The sequence below is a fragment of the Merops nubicus genome, unplaced genomic scaffold (assembly GCF_000691845.1).
Source record: "Merops nubicus isolate BGI_N331 unplaced genomic scaffold, ASM69184v1 scaffold3434, whole genome shotgun sequence".
Classification (NCBI taxonomy): Eukaryota; Metazoa; Chordata; class Aves; order Coraciiformes; family Meropidae; genus Merops; species Merops nubicus.
In genome coordinates this window covers 25,713-41,976 of record NW_008603424.1, presented here as the reverse complement: position 1 = coordinate 41,976, position 16,264 = coordinate 25,713, and the positions used below count along the sequence as shown (strand labels likewise).

The 16,264-nt window shown below is 39.6% G+C and overlaps 1 protein-coding gene across 1 annotated transcript in view; it reads left to right on the top strand.

The window, feature by feature from the left end:
- LOC103771342 (GPI ethanolamine phosphate transferase 1-like) overlaps positions 1-16,264 on the top strand; it is a gene marked incomplete at its 5' end in the record, with an annotated part of 45,911 nt that overhangs the window by 6,546 nt on the left and 23,101 nt on the right. Inside the window, 5 exons of the mRNA XM_008938635.1 lie at positions 420-519; positions 653-745; positions 2,160-2,251; positions 6,695-6,806; positions 11,288-11,396. Coding sequence (XP_008936883.1) covers positions 420-519; positions 653-745; positions 2,160-2,251; positions 6,695-6,806; positions 11,288-11,396 — 506 coding nt within the window. The remainder of the gene's footprint in view (positions 1-419; positions 520-652; positions 746-2,159; positions 2,252-6,694; positions 6,807-11,287; positions 11,397-16,264) is intronic.

Genomic DNA, 16,264 nt, shown 5'->3' with positions numbered 1-16,264 from the left:
GTTAGATAATGAGCTGCCTCGGAAAGCACTGGAAAAGCTAACAGGAGTTTTTTTTCTCTCTCTAAAGCTTCTCAATATTTCATCAATTATGTTGGACATTAAGCACTGCATAACCAAAAGTATTTATAAACTCAGTGTTGATTTGAATAAATAATCTGAAGCTTGTCCAGATATTGGTGAAGGTGTGCCAGAAATGGGAAGGGAAAAAAATGGAGGGGTTTATTGTAGATTTTATATCAAGTAAAACTGGGCAGAAGGAGATTCAGGCCCTCACCTATTCTGTTTCTAAACAGGAGCCAGGATCAGCAATAGCTGACACATTTCTTGTGTTCTGACCTCCTCTCCACCCTTTAAAGGTAAAATCTTATATTTTCTGTTTTTTAAAAATAATGACTGTCTTGTTCTGTCATTTTGAACAGACTTCCTATTATTCAAGACCTTGCTGCAAATCTCTTGTCACTTCATATCAATCAGTCTATAGGATTCCTCTTGGTCTGTGTACTGGGAATTGAAATACTAGTAAGTATTTTATCCATATATATCAACAGGATATCTCTTTGCTAGCGTTCTACCTCTTCAAGGAATGTTAAGTTTTATTCATGTGCTTGGGTTTCATTCTTTTGTTGGATTAATTTTTTTTTTTTTTAATTAGGTCTTCAGCTTTTTCTACCGCTCTACGCTTACTATTGGTCTTCTTGTCTTTGCTGGCTGGCCAGTGATCACACAGCTGTGGGTTCAAGCAAAGGTATGTATTGCTTTGCTCAAAAATGACTATCAGCTGTTAGCCATTTCAAATGCACTTAGGATGTTGGGACTGGTCTCTTTGGAATACTGCCTTAGATTCTTATTCGGTTGTGTTTTTACTCTAATCTCTGTCGTAGGCAGCATGTAGCAAGGCAAGGGAGTTTAATGTATCTGGATAGATCTCATACAAAATAAGTAATAAGACAGCATAAGAACTTCAGGGTAGCTAGAAGTTAGCTATCAGTTTTCTGTTGTTAATAATAACTAATTAATGCTTGACTTAAAATCATTTGAAATACACATAATTTATTGAATTGTCACAGTGACGTAAGTGTTGACATGCATGATTGGTGAAAGTGACACCAGTTAAGTAATATGATCATTTATTGAAACAAAAGTTTTGATAACTGAAAAATTCTTGTCAATTCTTGTCTGCAATCAGCTGCTCTGTATCATTCCTGAGAGGCAGCTTTCTGCAGTGTTTTTCCCACGAAAAATCTTCACTTTTGTAGATATGGGTGTGAAGTGGCACGACCTTTAATATAAGAGGCATTTCTTCCCTTTGTTTATTCTAACATCTTTCTTCCACAGTATAGCTAAAGCCTAGTGTTCTGGGGTAACATTACCATTTTATTTAAAATAAATTTAAAAGTGGAGTTAAATTGCTAAGTCTTGCTCTGCAAGAACTGTCAAGGTGGAGGCGTGTATTTGTTCATTTAGAACCTTTTTATTGTATTTAAGTAATTAAGTAACTTGTCTTCAGGCTGGGTATACACAGATGTTTTGTAGTACTGAATTTCCTTTCAGGAACATGAATCTGACTTGAGTTTACAAACCTTAAGTGATATCGCTCTTAATGTCTGTGTTTAGAGTAAAATAATCTATACATAAGATAGTTGTTTTTTTTTTCCTCCTAGCAAAGAATTTAGAGAACTACTTAAACAATTATTATGGTGGTTAAATTAAGTGGCATTCATATTTGAAGACTGGAAAATGTTACCATATCATGAGAGAACGGGTGATTAGTTAGCTGCTGTGAACTTAGAATGAGATTACTTTTATTCCATTCTTCAATACTGTTACTCATTAGCTTTCTGATGACTGCAGTGTGTGTGAAGACCACCGTTTGGGAAAGTGCTTTTGAGTCTAAACTTAGCTTTAATTCACATTGTCTTTGATAGGATTCTGAGGGCTGTGTAAATGAGATTCTTTCTGGTATTAAACCAAAGTGCTGTAATACCAATGACCCTGTGGCCTTTTTTCAGTGAATTTTGCTCTTGATAGATGCACTGGATTTTTGCCTGCTGGAGATGCTTATAGCCATTAGTAATTTGCTGAAATATTTTTTTTTCCTGATTAGACAATTGTCTGTCCACATGACCTAAAAAAAAAAATCCCATTTGTTTTTCTTCTAGACAACAGCGTTGATGTGGACTCTTCTGTGTGTGCTCCTGGCAGTATTTCCCCTAATGCCTGTTGTAGGAAGAGAACCAAACATTCCTCTCGTGTAAGAATCTAATGTTGTTCTTCAAAATTTTTATTTCCCTCTTTGATATTCAAAATTTAGGCTGGCTTTTGATATAAGTCAGGAACTGTATTATTGAAAGCTAGCTGAGACCGGTATTGAAATTGAGAATTTAAATAACGTGATTACAGAGACCTCAGTTATTCACTACTGTGGTTGAGAATAGACTTTTAATTCTTCTGTCATATCCATTTGCTCTTCTTCACATTATTCTGTAATCTCTTGTCAGGGGTAGCATTTATCACAATACAAAAATTTGCAGATTTTACATTAAAATAAAGGTCATCATTAAAGGAGGAGCTTCACTAGGGTGCAGACATGGTAAACACTGATATGTGAATAAGAATATTTATTCGAAGCAATTTACTTTGACAGCATCTTTCTGAATTCCTCCATCTGTCTTTGAATAATCTGTCTTTGAATAGGACACTGTACCTAATGAGATGTTCAGGGAAGTAGAAAAAATAGGATAGGCAGAGCTCTTTTCTTCCTCTGTGTCTCCTTTGTCTCTTTCTTCTTCCACTTTTGCTTTTCTGTTCTGCATTTTCCTTTTTGGTGTTGCTTGTCTGATTATCTTGTTGATTTGCCTTTTTTTTTTTTTTCCCCTACTGTGTCATTGTCACCTGTCCCTCTCCTTTTGTGAGGTACTTTTTCATCATACAAGCAGTCTTTCATATCTGACTGCCATCCAAGTGGTTGGCCTGAAGGTTTTAGGCTTGTGGTATCATTGTAGTTAGTGCAGAGAGATCCTTGAATTGACCTAGACTGCAGTGGCAGCTTCTGCTGTCTGGCAGAGGATACACTGTGCCCCATCAGAGCCCAAGTGCCTGATCCTCAGCAGAATACAAGATTTGAGCAATAATATATGATTGCCGTTAGAATTATGAGCCCAGATATTTCCAAAAGTATTGTCTTTCTGCCTTGATATTTTCACTGTGATTTAGACCTACTGAAAACTCTTCTTAGTCTTGATACTTGGGCACATTAGAAATATTCAGGACAGATTTTATTTGGCTGTATTACACAACCTCTCAGCTGTATATACACATGTACTTATTTCTTCTGGTCCAAACTGAGAGAGTTTTATTCTTTAGAACATCCGAGCACAGCTTAGAAATCAAAACGGAATTAAATTACCTTCAGATCTTCCCTAACACTACTTTACATTCACCTTACTCAGGCTGTACATCTTCCTATTTATTCTTTTAATGAAACATTATACCTGTGAAACAGTTTTCACCTGTCTGAATCTTGCCAAGGGAGTTCTGAAGCTGAAAAGGCTTGAAGCAACAATTAAAAATTTATGTCTGTGTGACACTTCAGAATATTTAAGATAAGGAGATGCTGGAAAAAAAGATACAGGAGGCAGAAATTTGAGTGCCAGTGAGAAAAAGGTGCACTTATTAAATCTGGTCTTGAGCACTGGCACTATATGTCATGTCAGGCCTTCTTCAGTACATTAATAACATTGTATGCTAGGAACAGGAAGCTCCTGACTCAGTCGTAAAAAGGAAGCACACAGAAGGTGAAAGCAGGATCAGGTGATCCAGGAGGAATGTAGAGATGCTGTCTGGATCTGCAGGATATGTTAGGAAAGCCAGAGCTCTCCTCGAGTTGAATCTGATGTGGGATGTAAAGTGGGACAAGGTGGTGTCCAGCAACAAAAGGAAAACCAGGGATAGTGTGGCCCTGCTGCTGCTTGGGCTGGGGACCTCGTGATAAAGGACATGGAAAATTCTGAGGCCTTCTTTTGCTTTCATCTTCTACTGCTCAACCTAGCAATCAGGAACCCCAGCTTTCAGCTTGCTGAGACCTAATCTCAGAACAAGGAAGGCATAACTTCAGTGGAAGAGGATCAGGTTAGAGAATGCTTAAGTAAATAGGACATACATGAGTCTGTGGGCCCTGATGGCATACACGCAGGGAGCTGGCCAATATTGGTGTAATAATCTTTGAACAGTTGTAGCAATAGCTGGTGGGAGAGGCTGCTGAGGACTGAAAGAAAACAGATGTTCTCTCTGCTGTCTTCAGGAAGGGCAAGACAGGATCCAGAGGAGTGCAGACTGCTCAGCCTCACCTCAACCTCTGGAGAAAGGTACTTGAGCAATCCTGAAAGCAGACCTTTCCTAAACATATGAAGGGACAAGAAGGACCTTGGGGGTAGTCAGCATGAATTTAGGAAGGGGAAATTATTCTTGACCAACCCAATAGTCTTCTAAGATGAGAAGACTGGCTTAGTGAGCCAGGGGAGAGCAATGAATGTTATTTTCATTTCAGTGAGGATTTTGGTGCTGTCTCCCATAACATCACAAATTCAAACACAATACAGAAATTGATGATGTCCAGGCTAGACAGTAGCCAGTGAGGTGGACTGGAAACAAGCTTAACTGTCGAGTTCAGAGGTTTTTAATCAGTGGCACAAAGTCCAGGTGGAGGCTAGTCAATAGTGACGTACAGAAGGTCTTGTTACTGGGGACAATACTGTTTTAACATCACCTAGATGATAGTACAGAATCACCCTCAACAAGTTTGTAGGTGATACAAAACTAGAAGGAGTGGTTTATGCAGCAGATGGATGTGCTGCCCTTCAAAGGGACCTCAAGAGGCTAGAGAAGTGGGCAGACAGGAAGCTCATGAAGCTCAAAGAAGGGAAATGCAAAGTCCTGCACTGAGCAGAGGTGATTTTGGTACACCAGAACAGGCTGCAACCAACTAGTTTGACTACAAGCCAGCAATGTAACTCTTGAAGGAAAGACCAGTGGTATCCCTGGTGTCACCAGGGTGATAAGGAAGGTGATTATTCCTCTCTGCTCAATCCTAATGAGACACATCTGAAAGCACTGTGTCCAGTTCTGGGCTCACTGTAGAGATGTGGACATACTGGACCAGGTCCAGAGAATGGCCCTTGAGAGGAATGAAGGATCAGAGCATCTGTCACAGGAGAGCAAGTGAAAACTGGGACTGCTTCCTCAGGAGAGACTGAGGGAGCTGGAACTGGTTGCTCTGGAGAAGGCTCAGGAGGTTTTTATCAAAATATATAAATACCTGTCTGGGGCAGAGGAGTGAAGAAGACAGATTGCCCTTGGTGTCCAGTGAAGACACAAGAAATGGACAAAAATTCAGATACAGGAAATTCCATTTAAACACAAGAGAAACAAGCTTTTTTTTTTTTTTTACACTGAGGGAGGTGAAGCACTGAAACAGGTTCACAGAGAGGTTGTGGAATCTCCATCAGTGGGAGTACTCAACAACCAGCTAGACATGGCCCTGAGCAGCCTGCTGCAGCTGACACTGCTTTGAGCGGGGAATTGACTATGCTGATGTCCAGAGATACCTTCCAACCTCCATTCAGTGCATGAATAGCCTGCTACTGTGTTCCTGTGTTGGTTAGATCGTTAAATGAACATGGCAGCTGAGGTATGCCTATATAACCTGATTTTACTTGATATGATGTATGTGTACATTGTTTTGTTATGTCTGAGAAAACATGAGCAGAGCAGTCAGAGAGACATTTTTGTCAGCAGTGTTTCAGTGGAGAAATGCCAAGGGACAAGTGGGAGTGAGGACTCTGTGGTTTGACTAATTCCATGTCAAGGTTGTGGTATGACAGAGAAATACATGCAGAAACTTCTCCTGCCTTTACTGGTTCTCTTCTTGCTTGATGACTGAAGGGAGCTGTTCGGAGGTGATATTAGTGTTGGTCTTTTAGTGACTCACGTCTGTTATTTTGAAACAGCATCGTAATTAGTGGATTTATTCAATAATGCCAAGCAGTACTTTTTTTGTTGTTGTTGTTTACATGAAGATCTTTCTGTTAGTCTTGCTGTTGCATTTAAACAAAGCTATGTATTTGATAGTAATGGTGGTGTAATTACCCTGTTAGATGACAAATCTGACAAACCTTGAAACCACTAACTTTAGATCACTGATCACTATTACTCTTTTGTTGAAAATATCATTTGGAGGTATTTAAAAGTAACTAAAAATAATGGATGATGGATCAGATGTGGCCAAAATGGAGTTGTTTTTTTTTTGCCACTGCCATGAAAAGACCATAACTGTATTTGCAGATGGCAAGCTTCTATAAAAAGAAACAAAACAAACAAACAAACAAAAACAACAACATGACCACCCCCTGCTGCAAAACTAAAACCCAACCAACCACTAAAAGAGAAATAAAAGCAAACCATAATCACAAAAACCAACACCACCAAAAAAAAGACCAAACCACCCAAAACCCCACTAAACAACAAACCTAGACCATGCTTGATTGTGGACTGTATTCTGTTTATTCTAAAGCTGGGTGTTGCAGTTTCCCTAACCTTACTGTAATGAATTGTTTCACCTTAGTAAAGAACACTTAATTTCCTGAACCTTTTGATGATATTTCCTGAGATTTTTCTGTTCTTTTGTTTATTTTTACAGAATAGCAGCTGGTTTGCTGACTCTTTTGATCTCATGCTTCTCATTGGCATCTCTTTGTAAAAGAGGAAATAAGTACAGAAATAATGAAGATCTGAAAGTGCATTTTTATCAGGTCAGTTGCTAATCCTCAGTCATTTTGAATGTTAGAAAGGCTTTACTTGCAAATTTTTACGTACTTTCTTGGTAATGTGTTCCTACCCAGGCCGCAATTTTCAAGAAGAAAATTATTATTCCTTAGAGTTTTGCCCTTGATTATGTCAAGAGGACTATGTGCTCATGGTAATACACTTTTTAAAATATCATAATGCTGTTCCCAAAAGCTCATCCTGTGCATATTTCTGTTTTGAGAGTTTGTCCTGCCTTCGGTCTGTCTGTAACTTCCAATGACCTTTGCAGGTGTTGCACATGCACACTGAGGACAGGCTTGCTGCTTCAGGGGGTTCTTTCTAGCTTTTGGCTGTTGAATAACAATGTTACACAATAATGGTTTTATTTCAGGACTAGGTTTAGTGGTTATGGCTTATATGGTGCAGCTTCTTACTGAGCTAAGCTGTGCATTTATTTTGTCAGTGATTTAGATATGGAACTCAAATTGGTTAAAAGGTGGGAAAAGAATAAGAAGTGCTTAAAATGCCTTTACCTGACTGTGCATACATGTATAATATGCTGGTGGTTTCTTTTAACTTTTCTAGCTTAACTGTGGAAAGAGGTGTATCAGTTCCTTTCATAAGCATTTGGGATAGGTATTTTCAGTGTATACTGAAATCCACTCAACAGTGCAACGTCAGCTCACCACACAACTGCTGCACCATCTCATGCAGTGTAGCATTGTGGAGAAGCTCACAGATGATGAAACATCTGTAGTTAAAAAGTAATGCCAGACTGTTCTGGAGCCAACTTTAGAGAATCAGGAAATTCACTCACAGAACCCTGAGATACTTAATTAGATGAAAATGATCTGCCTGCTTGTTCAGGGACAAACAGAGTCATTTTTCTCCAAAGAAAGATCTTTAGATGATTTATAAAGCGCCTCAAATTGCTCCTTATTCAGATGATATTTTATAATAGTGACATCTAATTACTAATGTATTATTTGATTTTTATTTCAAAAGCTTCCTTGGGAAAGGAAGACATGGGATCCACCATTCATGCTCTGGATAAGGAATTTGGAAGAGACATTATTCAGACTTAGAGTCAGAAAAGAACTCTACAGAGGCATTACCCCTTTCTGAATAAATAACTTCTTTTGAGGTTAGGTTGCATTTCATTGCTTTAAAATGTACAGGAATATGGAAGGAGAATGTTTGTCAGAAGACTGGTATTTCTAGGCAATGGAATTCACTTGAAGAGAAATTAATTTGCTACAGATCTTTCTTTGTGTGCCACGTTCTTGCAAGTGTTGCCTGAAGGGAAAATATGGAATCTCTTCCTAATACTCTTCATGATTTGTCTTGAGGATTCCCTTAGCCACTCTGCTAATATCTTTTATGGGTTTAGCTCTGAATAAAAGCCTTTAAATTACAAAATGGAGAAGGAATAGCTGTTGATGCTAGTTTTTATTGTTTTAGCAAAAAGCCTACTGATCTGGCCAAAGTTCTCTGATCAAGATCCCCCAACTCTTTTTGTTTTTCTTATACTTTTCCTGTTTGTTTTAGTAGTGTCTGTGTGCAAGAGCCCTCTTTTTTAAAAACATTTTTCATTTCACCTCACCTCAAATTTTTATTTGTGCTCATTTGGGTTGAGGTGCATTTTCATGCAAGAAATAAGATAATCTGTCCCAAAGGCTTAAGTAGTTCTTATGCCCGAGTAGTTCTTCGTAAGTTATTTTGGAATTGCATCTGAATAAAGGCACTTCTGGTTTTGGTTCTCTTCCTATTTCACTCAGAGGGAGAGAGGGGTTCAACATAGTCTAGGCTTTTTGTTTTACTTATGATATTTTTTTCTCTTCTGAAGACAACTTTTCTTCTTTCTTGTGCAAGTGAGCTTTGTTTTCCATCTGGGAATTAGCCTGTAGGGAAGATGTTGTGCCTGGTAAGGAACAAAGCTTGTTCCATTACATGAATTGCTCTCCTTTGGGTAAACAGAAACCGGAGTTGGCAGAGACTGTCAGAGTAGGCAGAAAACCTGCCAGTTAGTGTGTAGTCCTCCAGAGAAAAGAGCATTGCCTTTGATCCAGTCCTGAACTACGTATTTTTTTTGTTGATGTCTCTGTGAATGGGACAGAGGGTACTCCTTAGCAAATGGGTACAAACTACATACCTGTATGGATCTGAGAGGCCATTGCAGACTACTCCACTATTCCAGTCACTCATTTTTATACCTACACACTGTAGATTTCCAACTTGGGTATTAGCCTTAAAGAAAAAAGTCTCAGACAACCAACAGCATAATCAAAAAGATTTTTCAGCAAAAGGGTATAAATAAATTTTTCCAAGTGAAAGTGCAAGCTTGAGTAATTTCATATATTACACCTTGGTTACAAAAACTTCAGTTATGTTTAGACCTAATTTTCAGGTTTTGAGATATCCCAATGTTTGCTTGAGGCAGAAAATACAAATTACACCCTCACAGTATCTGAGAACTGCCAAGAGAACATGAGCTTCTTTTTGCCAGCATTTGCATGGATGAAGTCTGTTCTTTGGTGCACTACCAAAACCACTGCTCTTTCCACTGGCTGACAGCTTGAACTTCATGGGGCCAGGGTGGCCAGTTTAGTAATTTTCTCCTCTAAATGAGGAGGGGAAATAAACTGTAGGAATCTATAGGTGGAGCTAGGGGACAGGAGGAATGTTTGAAACCAGCCTGATAGAGCATGCAGCTGCTGATGCTGGTTCTCCTACCATTCTCTCTATGGGTTGTTACCGTGTTAGATGTTTATGAGAACTGTCTGCCAGAGCTGTTGGCAAAGGTGTTAGGACTGCAGATGTCATCCTTGGTTTCCTCTTCCTAGCTGTGACCTACAGATGAGCATTTCTCAGAGGCCAGATCTTACGGTGTTCAGTAATAGTCTCTGGACTTCAAAGAAGGTTGTGAAGGGGAAAAGAAGGCAGATTCTGAGCTGGAGACTTCAGTTTGCATCCCTTAAGTTTCTTCTGTGCTGTTCCACAGTTCTGGAGATGTTGGTGAAAGCTGAGAGCAGTTTGAAGATTACTTAAACTGCACACATAGGAGTCTCAAAAGCAGATGCTGAGCCCTTCCCTGGACACTGGCACCAATCTAGCAGCAGTACATTGGGTTTACTAATGTGCCACGGGTATCACAAGTTTTTCCAAGGCACAAGATATATTATGGGAGATGACACAAAGTGAGTGCAAACTGACTCCAGCAGTGGCTGGGGGATTACTAGGGTTTATGACACTGGAAGAAGTTTAAAAGATACATCAAAGGGGAGGGATCTGCCCTGAATACAGCAAAAGCATCCCAAATAAATATCAGAGGTCTAGAGGGGCCAATTCCCTGAGCTTTTGGAGGCTTAATGCTTTGACCTAGCTTATTGATGTCACACAGAAATACAAGTTACATGTTCTTGTGGCCTGAAATTAAATACAAACAGCAGATACTGTGCACATGAGAAACTGGGCCAAAGAAGGATGCTGACTCCTACATGTGGGCAGGTTCCACTAGGTATCACTACGTCTGGCAAGGGAATGGCAGCTATTCATATAGTAAAAAGTGATGGATGTGAGTGAGCACTGTGTAGTTGCTTTGCACTAAAAAAAAAAGCCACAACAGCAATTATGTCTTGTAATGCAGTTTTAAAACATGTGTTTGTAGAGTACTGTGCATGCTTGATTTACCTTTTAGAACTGCAGAGTTGTGAATAAATAGCAGTAATTGAAAACTTGGCTGAAGAATGTTCTTGGGTAATTGTCACTTTCAAAAGTAACTGACTCGTGGGGTAATTTTCCTAAGGTTTCTTGCACCTACTTGATGACTGAATGATCAGTCCTGAATTAATCAAGGGGGGAGAAAAAAGCCCTCTTCACCCTCACTGCTTCTCCAAGGCAGAAAGCTTTGCTTGAAGCATTTCAGGCAATTTTCATTTGAAGAGTCTACTAAGTTTTCAGCTTCTTTCTGTCTCTTTAAAATCCACCTCCAATCTTTTCTGCTGCTGCTGTTTGTTCTTACAGGAGCTGTGCTGCCCATGCAAAGCTCTTGCCTTAACCTATCCTTCCCCTTCACCCTGTATCTGATCTGCAGCAAAGCCAGAGGTTCTGCTAGTTCTTTGTGGTTGCTGATTTCGGACAACTGCTCCTTGAAAAACTGGGGGCATGTTTTCTGTGGTTGACATGAATGTTTAAGGTAGTTACTCTTGACAATAAAAAACATACCTTGTCAAATCAGTCATCCAGGAGACTCATTTAAAAATAGCACAAATAAGAATGTAAACCAAACAAACAACCCAACCTAGAAGGAAGTTTTGAAAAGCATACATTGTAAAAAGCTAGAAACACTCAACACTACCTATCAGAAGTCCTGTTCTTAAGTTGATCCAGATGAGATGCTTATGCAGCTTCAGAGCATGTTTTATGTATTCGGTATGAGATGGAGGAAGTTCATACATTCTGTGTTTCATTGATTTCTTCTTTCTAGATGTTGAGTATTGCACTTTCGACCTACGTTGTGAGCAGTACCCATGACAGTCTTAACAGCAAACAGGGATTGCCTGTATTGAATCAAATTATTAGCTGGGTTACTCTAGGTAAGAACACCTTCCCTCCAAAACTTGTATGCTGATAGTGGCGTTTGGGGTTGGGCAGGGGGATGTTGACGTTTGTTTTATTAATGTCTTATTTTTGCACATATTCCATTATTTGGTTCCTAATAGTTTTTCTGTGTTCAGTATTCTTTTCTAAGTGGGGTTTTATGAGGAAAATCTTCTAAAAATGTTACTCCTTTGTGGGTTTGTAATAAAAATCAAACAACTTCGATTTATGAGTATTTATCTATTTTCTTTCAATATTCTGAATATCTTAAAGACACTAAAAAGGTATATATATTATAAGAGATATAATGCTAAAATTTACTTTTTCGTTCACTGGGAGCCAAATAAGGGTGGTCTGAGTTCTGCAAGCAATCCATTTGAACATAGGGAAATGAGGAAAGGTTATTGCAGTATTTCAAAAGGAACTTGAAGTTGCAGGTGATGAGGGAGACTCTTGGGGTATGGAATTGCTTTTCGGAGCTGCCTTGTAAAATACCTGTGAACTAATGATAGTAATGCATGCTTGATAACTGTTGGAACCTTATTATTAAACAAAACAAATTATTTACAAGTCTATGGATTTTTCACCTTTCTAGAAATAAAAATCTTAAAATGATTAGACAGAACAAATGTGACTATCGCTGCAGTTGTGTAATACAGTAAAGCAATACCCTTTTTATTTCAGCTATGAAATAATTTCTATAGGGCTCCATTAGCAAACGTTAAGCATTTTTTTTCTTTTATCCCTGAGTAATCTGGAATGTGGGATTTTTTTGCTAGAGCTAAAACATATCCCATGCAAATTTTGATAGCAGTGTTTTTCTAAAAGTCAAGACCAGGAATTTAAACATAGCTTAATGGAAGAATTATGACTCTTGTTATCCAGTTGCTGGATGTCTTGTACATTCCTGTACTGGTGACATTGTTTTAACCTAAGCTGATGTCAGTTATAGCAGCCTTGCTTATGTTTGAGCAAATGGATTCAAGATTAATACAACTGTTTGTGATCAATGTGTATGTAAGCAACGCTCTCACTTGTACTGTGGTTTTCTTTGGAGCATTTTCCTTTCCATCATGCTTTCCTAACTCTTTGTAGCCTGCAAAGCTAATGGGGGTAGTCTCTTTGTGGATCAATTCCTCGCAGTTTTGAAGTCATTGAAATTGATGATGTCCTGCTTGGCTTACTGGAGCAGGAACTGAGGGTAAAGATTATCTTCCTCTCCTCTGTAAGTGTGAGAGAAAAACGTTTTTCATCTAAGAGATGATTTGGGCAGTCAGGGAGGTCTGGAGTTTGGAGGGAAAAGTATATTAGAAATTCTCTTTGTTGTGGATGATGTTGCTACAATAAAAATAAAGATAACAGTGAAGTAAACTATGTGCTCCAAGTCTACTTGTTGCCATGGTAGTATTGAATATTTTACCTAAGTCTTTCAGACTGAAAGTCATCATTTCAAGTGAATATGATATACAAAGTGCAAGACCTTTATTTACTTGGTGAGGTTGTTCTACATAATTAAAAACAGAACTAAATAGATAAAAAATTAAGTCATCCAATCAACATGTCCTTAGTAGTCTTGTTGGAGAGAAATGCCTTGTCATTAGCATAACCACAACTATCATTGTCATTAGTGTCTACCATAAGAATTAAGGTATCAAGGTTTACTGTACTTTTTCCAAGGTTTTATAGGTGGTCAAACTCCTCTTCGTCTTTTTACTTAATTGGGAAAAAATGACATTGTAACTTACTGAACTCTGATTTTGCACCTCTGTATGTGTTTGTTTAACCAGAAACATAGAGTTATCAGTATTTATGCATAATAATATTGATATGACTGTTATAATCGTGTCAGTTTGATAATGACAGTTCTGAATGAGGCTTCTTTCTAGCCACTTGTTACCACCTCCTCAGATATGCATTCTGATTAATATGAAGCCTACTTATTTTTAGTTTTAATTTAGACCTAAAATTTATTTATTTTTTTTTAAGAAAGACTGGTTTTTGGAGAACCAGGCAAGCAAATCAGTAATGGGTGGGTTCCTACAGGTCTGTGTCCAACTGTCTTCAGCTGTTATAACAAGTGGTTTGTGCATGTAACATTGACCACAAACATAGAGGTAAAACCAGAAGGCATAAAGTTAATCCGGCTCCTTCCCATATACACTTCAGAACCATCTTTATGTTCACAGTTTCTTCTAGATGAACGTATGTTATGTTTTAGTTTTCATCAATGGAAATCTATCATAGCAACTTTACAAATTTTGAGAAATTTGGTGTTACAACTGTGTGCAGGGCACACGTACAGAGGTTTGTGTAGGTCAGCCAAAAACTTGCAGGCCTTTTGGTGGTTAATATCTGATGTGTGACATCAGAGATGGAAGAGAAAGGCTAATTATCACCTGTCAGCCACTCATCTGTTCCCATCTGATTGTGCTCAGAGAGTGATACACATCTGGTATGTCGAGTGTTGTTCACAGAGGCCAGTTGCCACCCTGAATTTCTTTCCAGCCCTTCTGGCTTGTGTGTGGTCTCTGGAGTTCCTCCTTGAGGTGGGCCTTCTTTAAGTAGTATAGAAAGCTACAAGTGGTGCTGAAAGGCTGGAGCACCGTTGAAATGAAGTCACTTATTCTGTAGTTGTAGCAGTGCCTGTTGTGGCTTAGACCCAGCTGGGAGCTAAGCACCATGTGGTCACTCACTCACTCCCCACCCACCACCACGCCTCCTGTGGAATGGGAGAGAGAATAGGGAGAAGGCAAAACACCTTGGGCTGAGATAAGGAGGGTTTATTAGAATGGTGCAAGGGGAGAAGAAACAACAGTAGTAACAGTGCTAGTAATGAAACCATGTGTAAAACCAGTGATCTAAACTGCACAGACCGACCAGACCTGCACCAACAACATGCCAGAGACTGAGCAAGCCTGGCCCTGCCTGTCCTCTGCCGTTATACAGCAGGCAAGATGTTGGGATGGTAGCCAATATTTGGTTGCCTATCCCAGCTGTGGCCCCTTTCTAAAGTCTGATGAAAATTAACCCTGTCCTAACTGAACTCAGGACATTATCCATCCCTTATTCTATACCATCTATGCCATGCCCAGCAGAGTTATTTAACAATTAACGTCATACAATTTAATTTACTGGCTGTTCTCCTCCAAAATGAAATTCCCTTGAGATACACATTGGACTTCTCCATCCTCCTACATCATCTACCAGGTCCACCCAGGTCCTTGAGCAAAAGCAATCCCATGGATGGGCTTTCCTTTGCATGAAGCAGCATTAACCCAGACCATCTTCCCTAATACATTCTTCATGAGCACTATGGGGACTTTATCCCTTACTACAGTATTTGGGAGTTTTGATTGAGCAGGGCCAGCTGGATTGGCAGATCATCTTGTGTTAACTAATGAGGTGGCCTTTGCTAAATATGTGTTCCAATATTTGAAGGTCCCACCCTCCTTTGCTCCCAGTGTAGTTTTTAACAGTCCATTGTATCATTTGATTTTCCTGGAAGCTGGTGCTTGGATTCCTTCATATGCTGCCAGTATCTCTTTTTCAGTTGGAGTGTAGTTGGCCTCACATCCTTCGTATCCCTGACTGCAGAACCCCAGAGGTCAGCCTCGGGTCTCCCCGGGTGCTCTCTGATGGTGGCTCCAGGTAGGACCATTCTTCCTGACTGCAGTGTAGAGAATGTTACTAATGTCTTGTCCTGCCCAGACTGGCCCAAGGGCTACTGTGTGCTTAATCTCCCATTTAATTGATTCAAAGGCTTGTTGCTGCTCAGGGCGCCATTTAAAATCATTCTTCTTCCAGGTCAGATTCCAAACTACAAGCCCCATTATCCCAGTATTGGAGCAGCCAGGTGAGAGGCTGCTCACTAGGTAGATAGCTGAAATCCTCCTGTAATCTTGCAGCTCACTCAGGGACAGGGACTGGGCAGGCACCTCTGGCTCTTCCTCCTGTTCTCAAGATAGTTCTGGTTTATTTTTACCTCTCACTATGCAAACTGATTTTTTAGTGCGTTTCTTTTTCTGTCTAGGGGCGACTGGTACCAGCACAGGTTGGTTCTTTGATTCAGCTTTAGCACCTGCTGGTCTGTTTTTAGGTCTGGAGACCTTCTCTTCCCCTTGAAAGCCCAGAATGGTGTTGAAAAGAACTCAGAAGGCATGAGCAAGGCCCCAGCACATTCTAGTGATTTGTGTCTCTTGGGAACTGCCAGGCTGACAACATATTTTTTCTAAATACTTCACTAGTTTGTTGGGATTCTGCACTTACTCAGGGATGAAATTTCAAAGCACTGAAGGTGACCATTGGCCTAAGCACTTGCCCGTACTCTCCCACACACCCTTCCACTCGCAACAATTCAACCTTGAGGTAGATCCCTGAGTGATACTCTTGGAAAAGAACTGTGTGACCCCAAAGAAAACCTGGCAAACATTCAGAAGACACAGCACCAGGAGCCTGCTGGCCTGGATATCCCAAGGATAGTAAAAATTCTGAAAAGCTGAGAAAGTCTCCTCCCCTATCTTGCACATAGATTGGGTGAGATCACTAAAAACCAACAATGCTGCATACAGGTAACTGCTTAACCTCATGACAAGTGATACAATCATATCCTATGTCAACAATATCCAGTACAGCAACATGGTAGTCCTGACCAGTTTCCCAGGAAATGTAAACATTGCCACAGGGAATACACAGAGTATGTGAGGATTGACCTAACACCACCAAGTGAACAAATGGACCAACGTTGTGAACAATGCACTATTTAACTAGTATAAAAAGTGCATATAACAATTTTTAACACATCTTGGTCAGATTTTGTTATCTCAACCCTTCAAGCCCTACACTGGGTGCCAGAAAGGACTGTCGT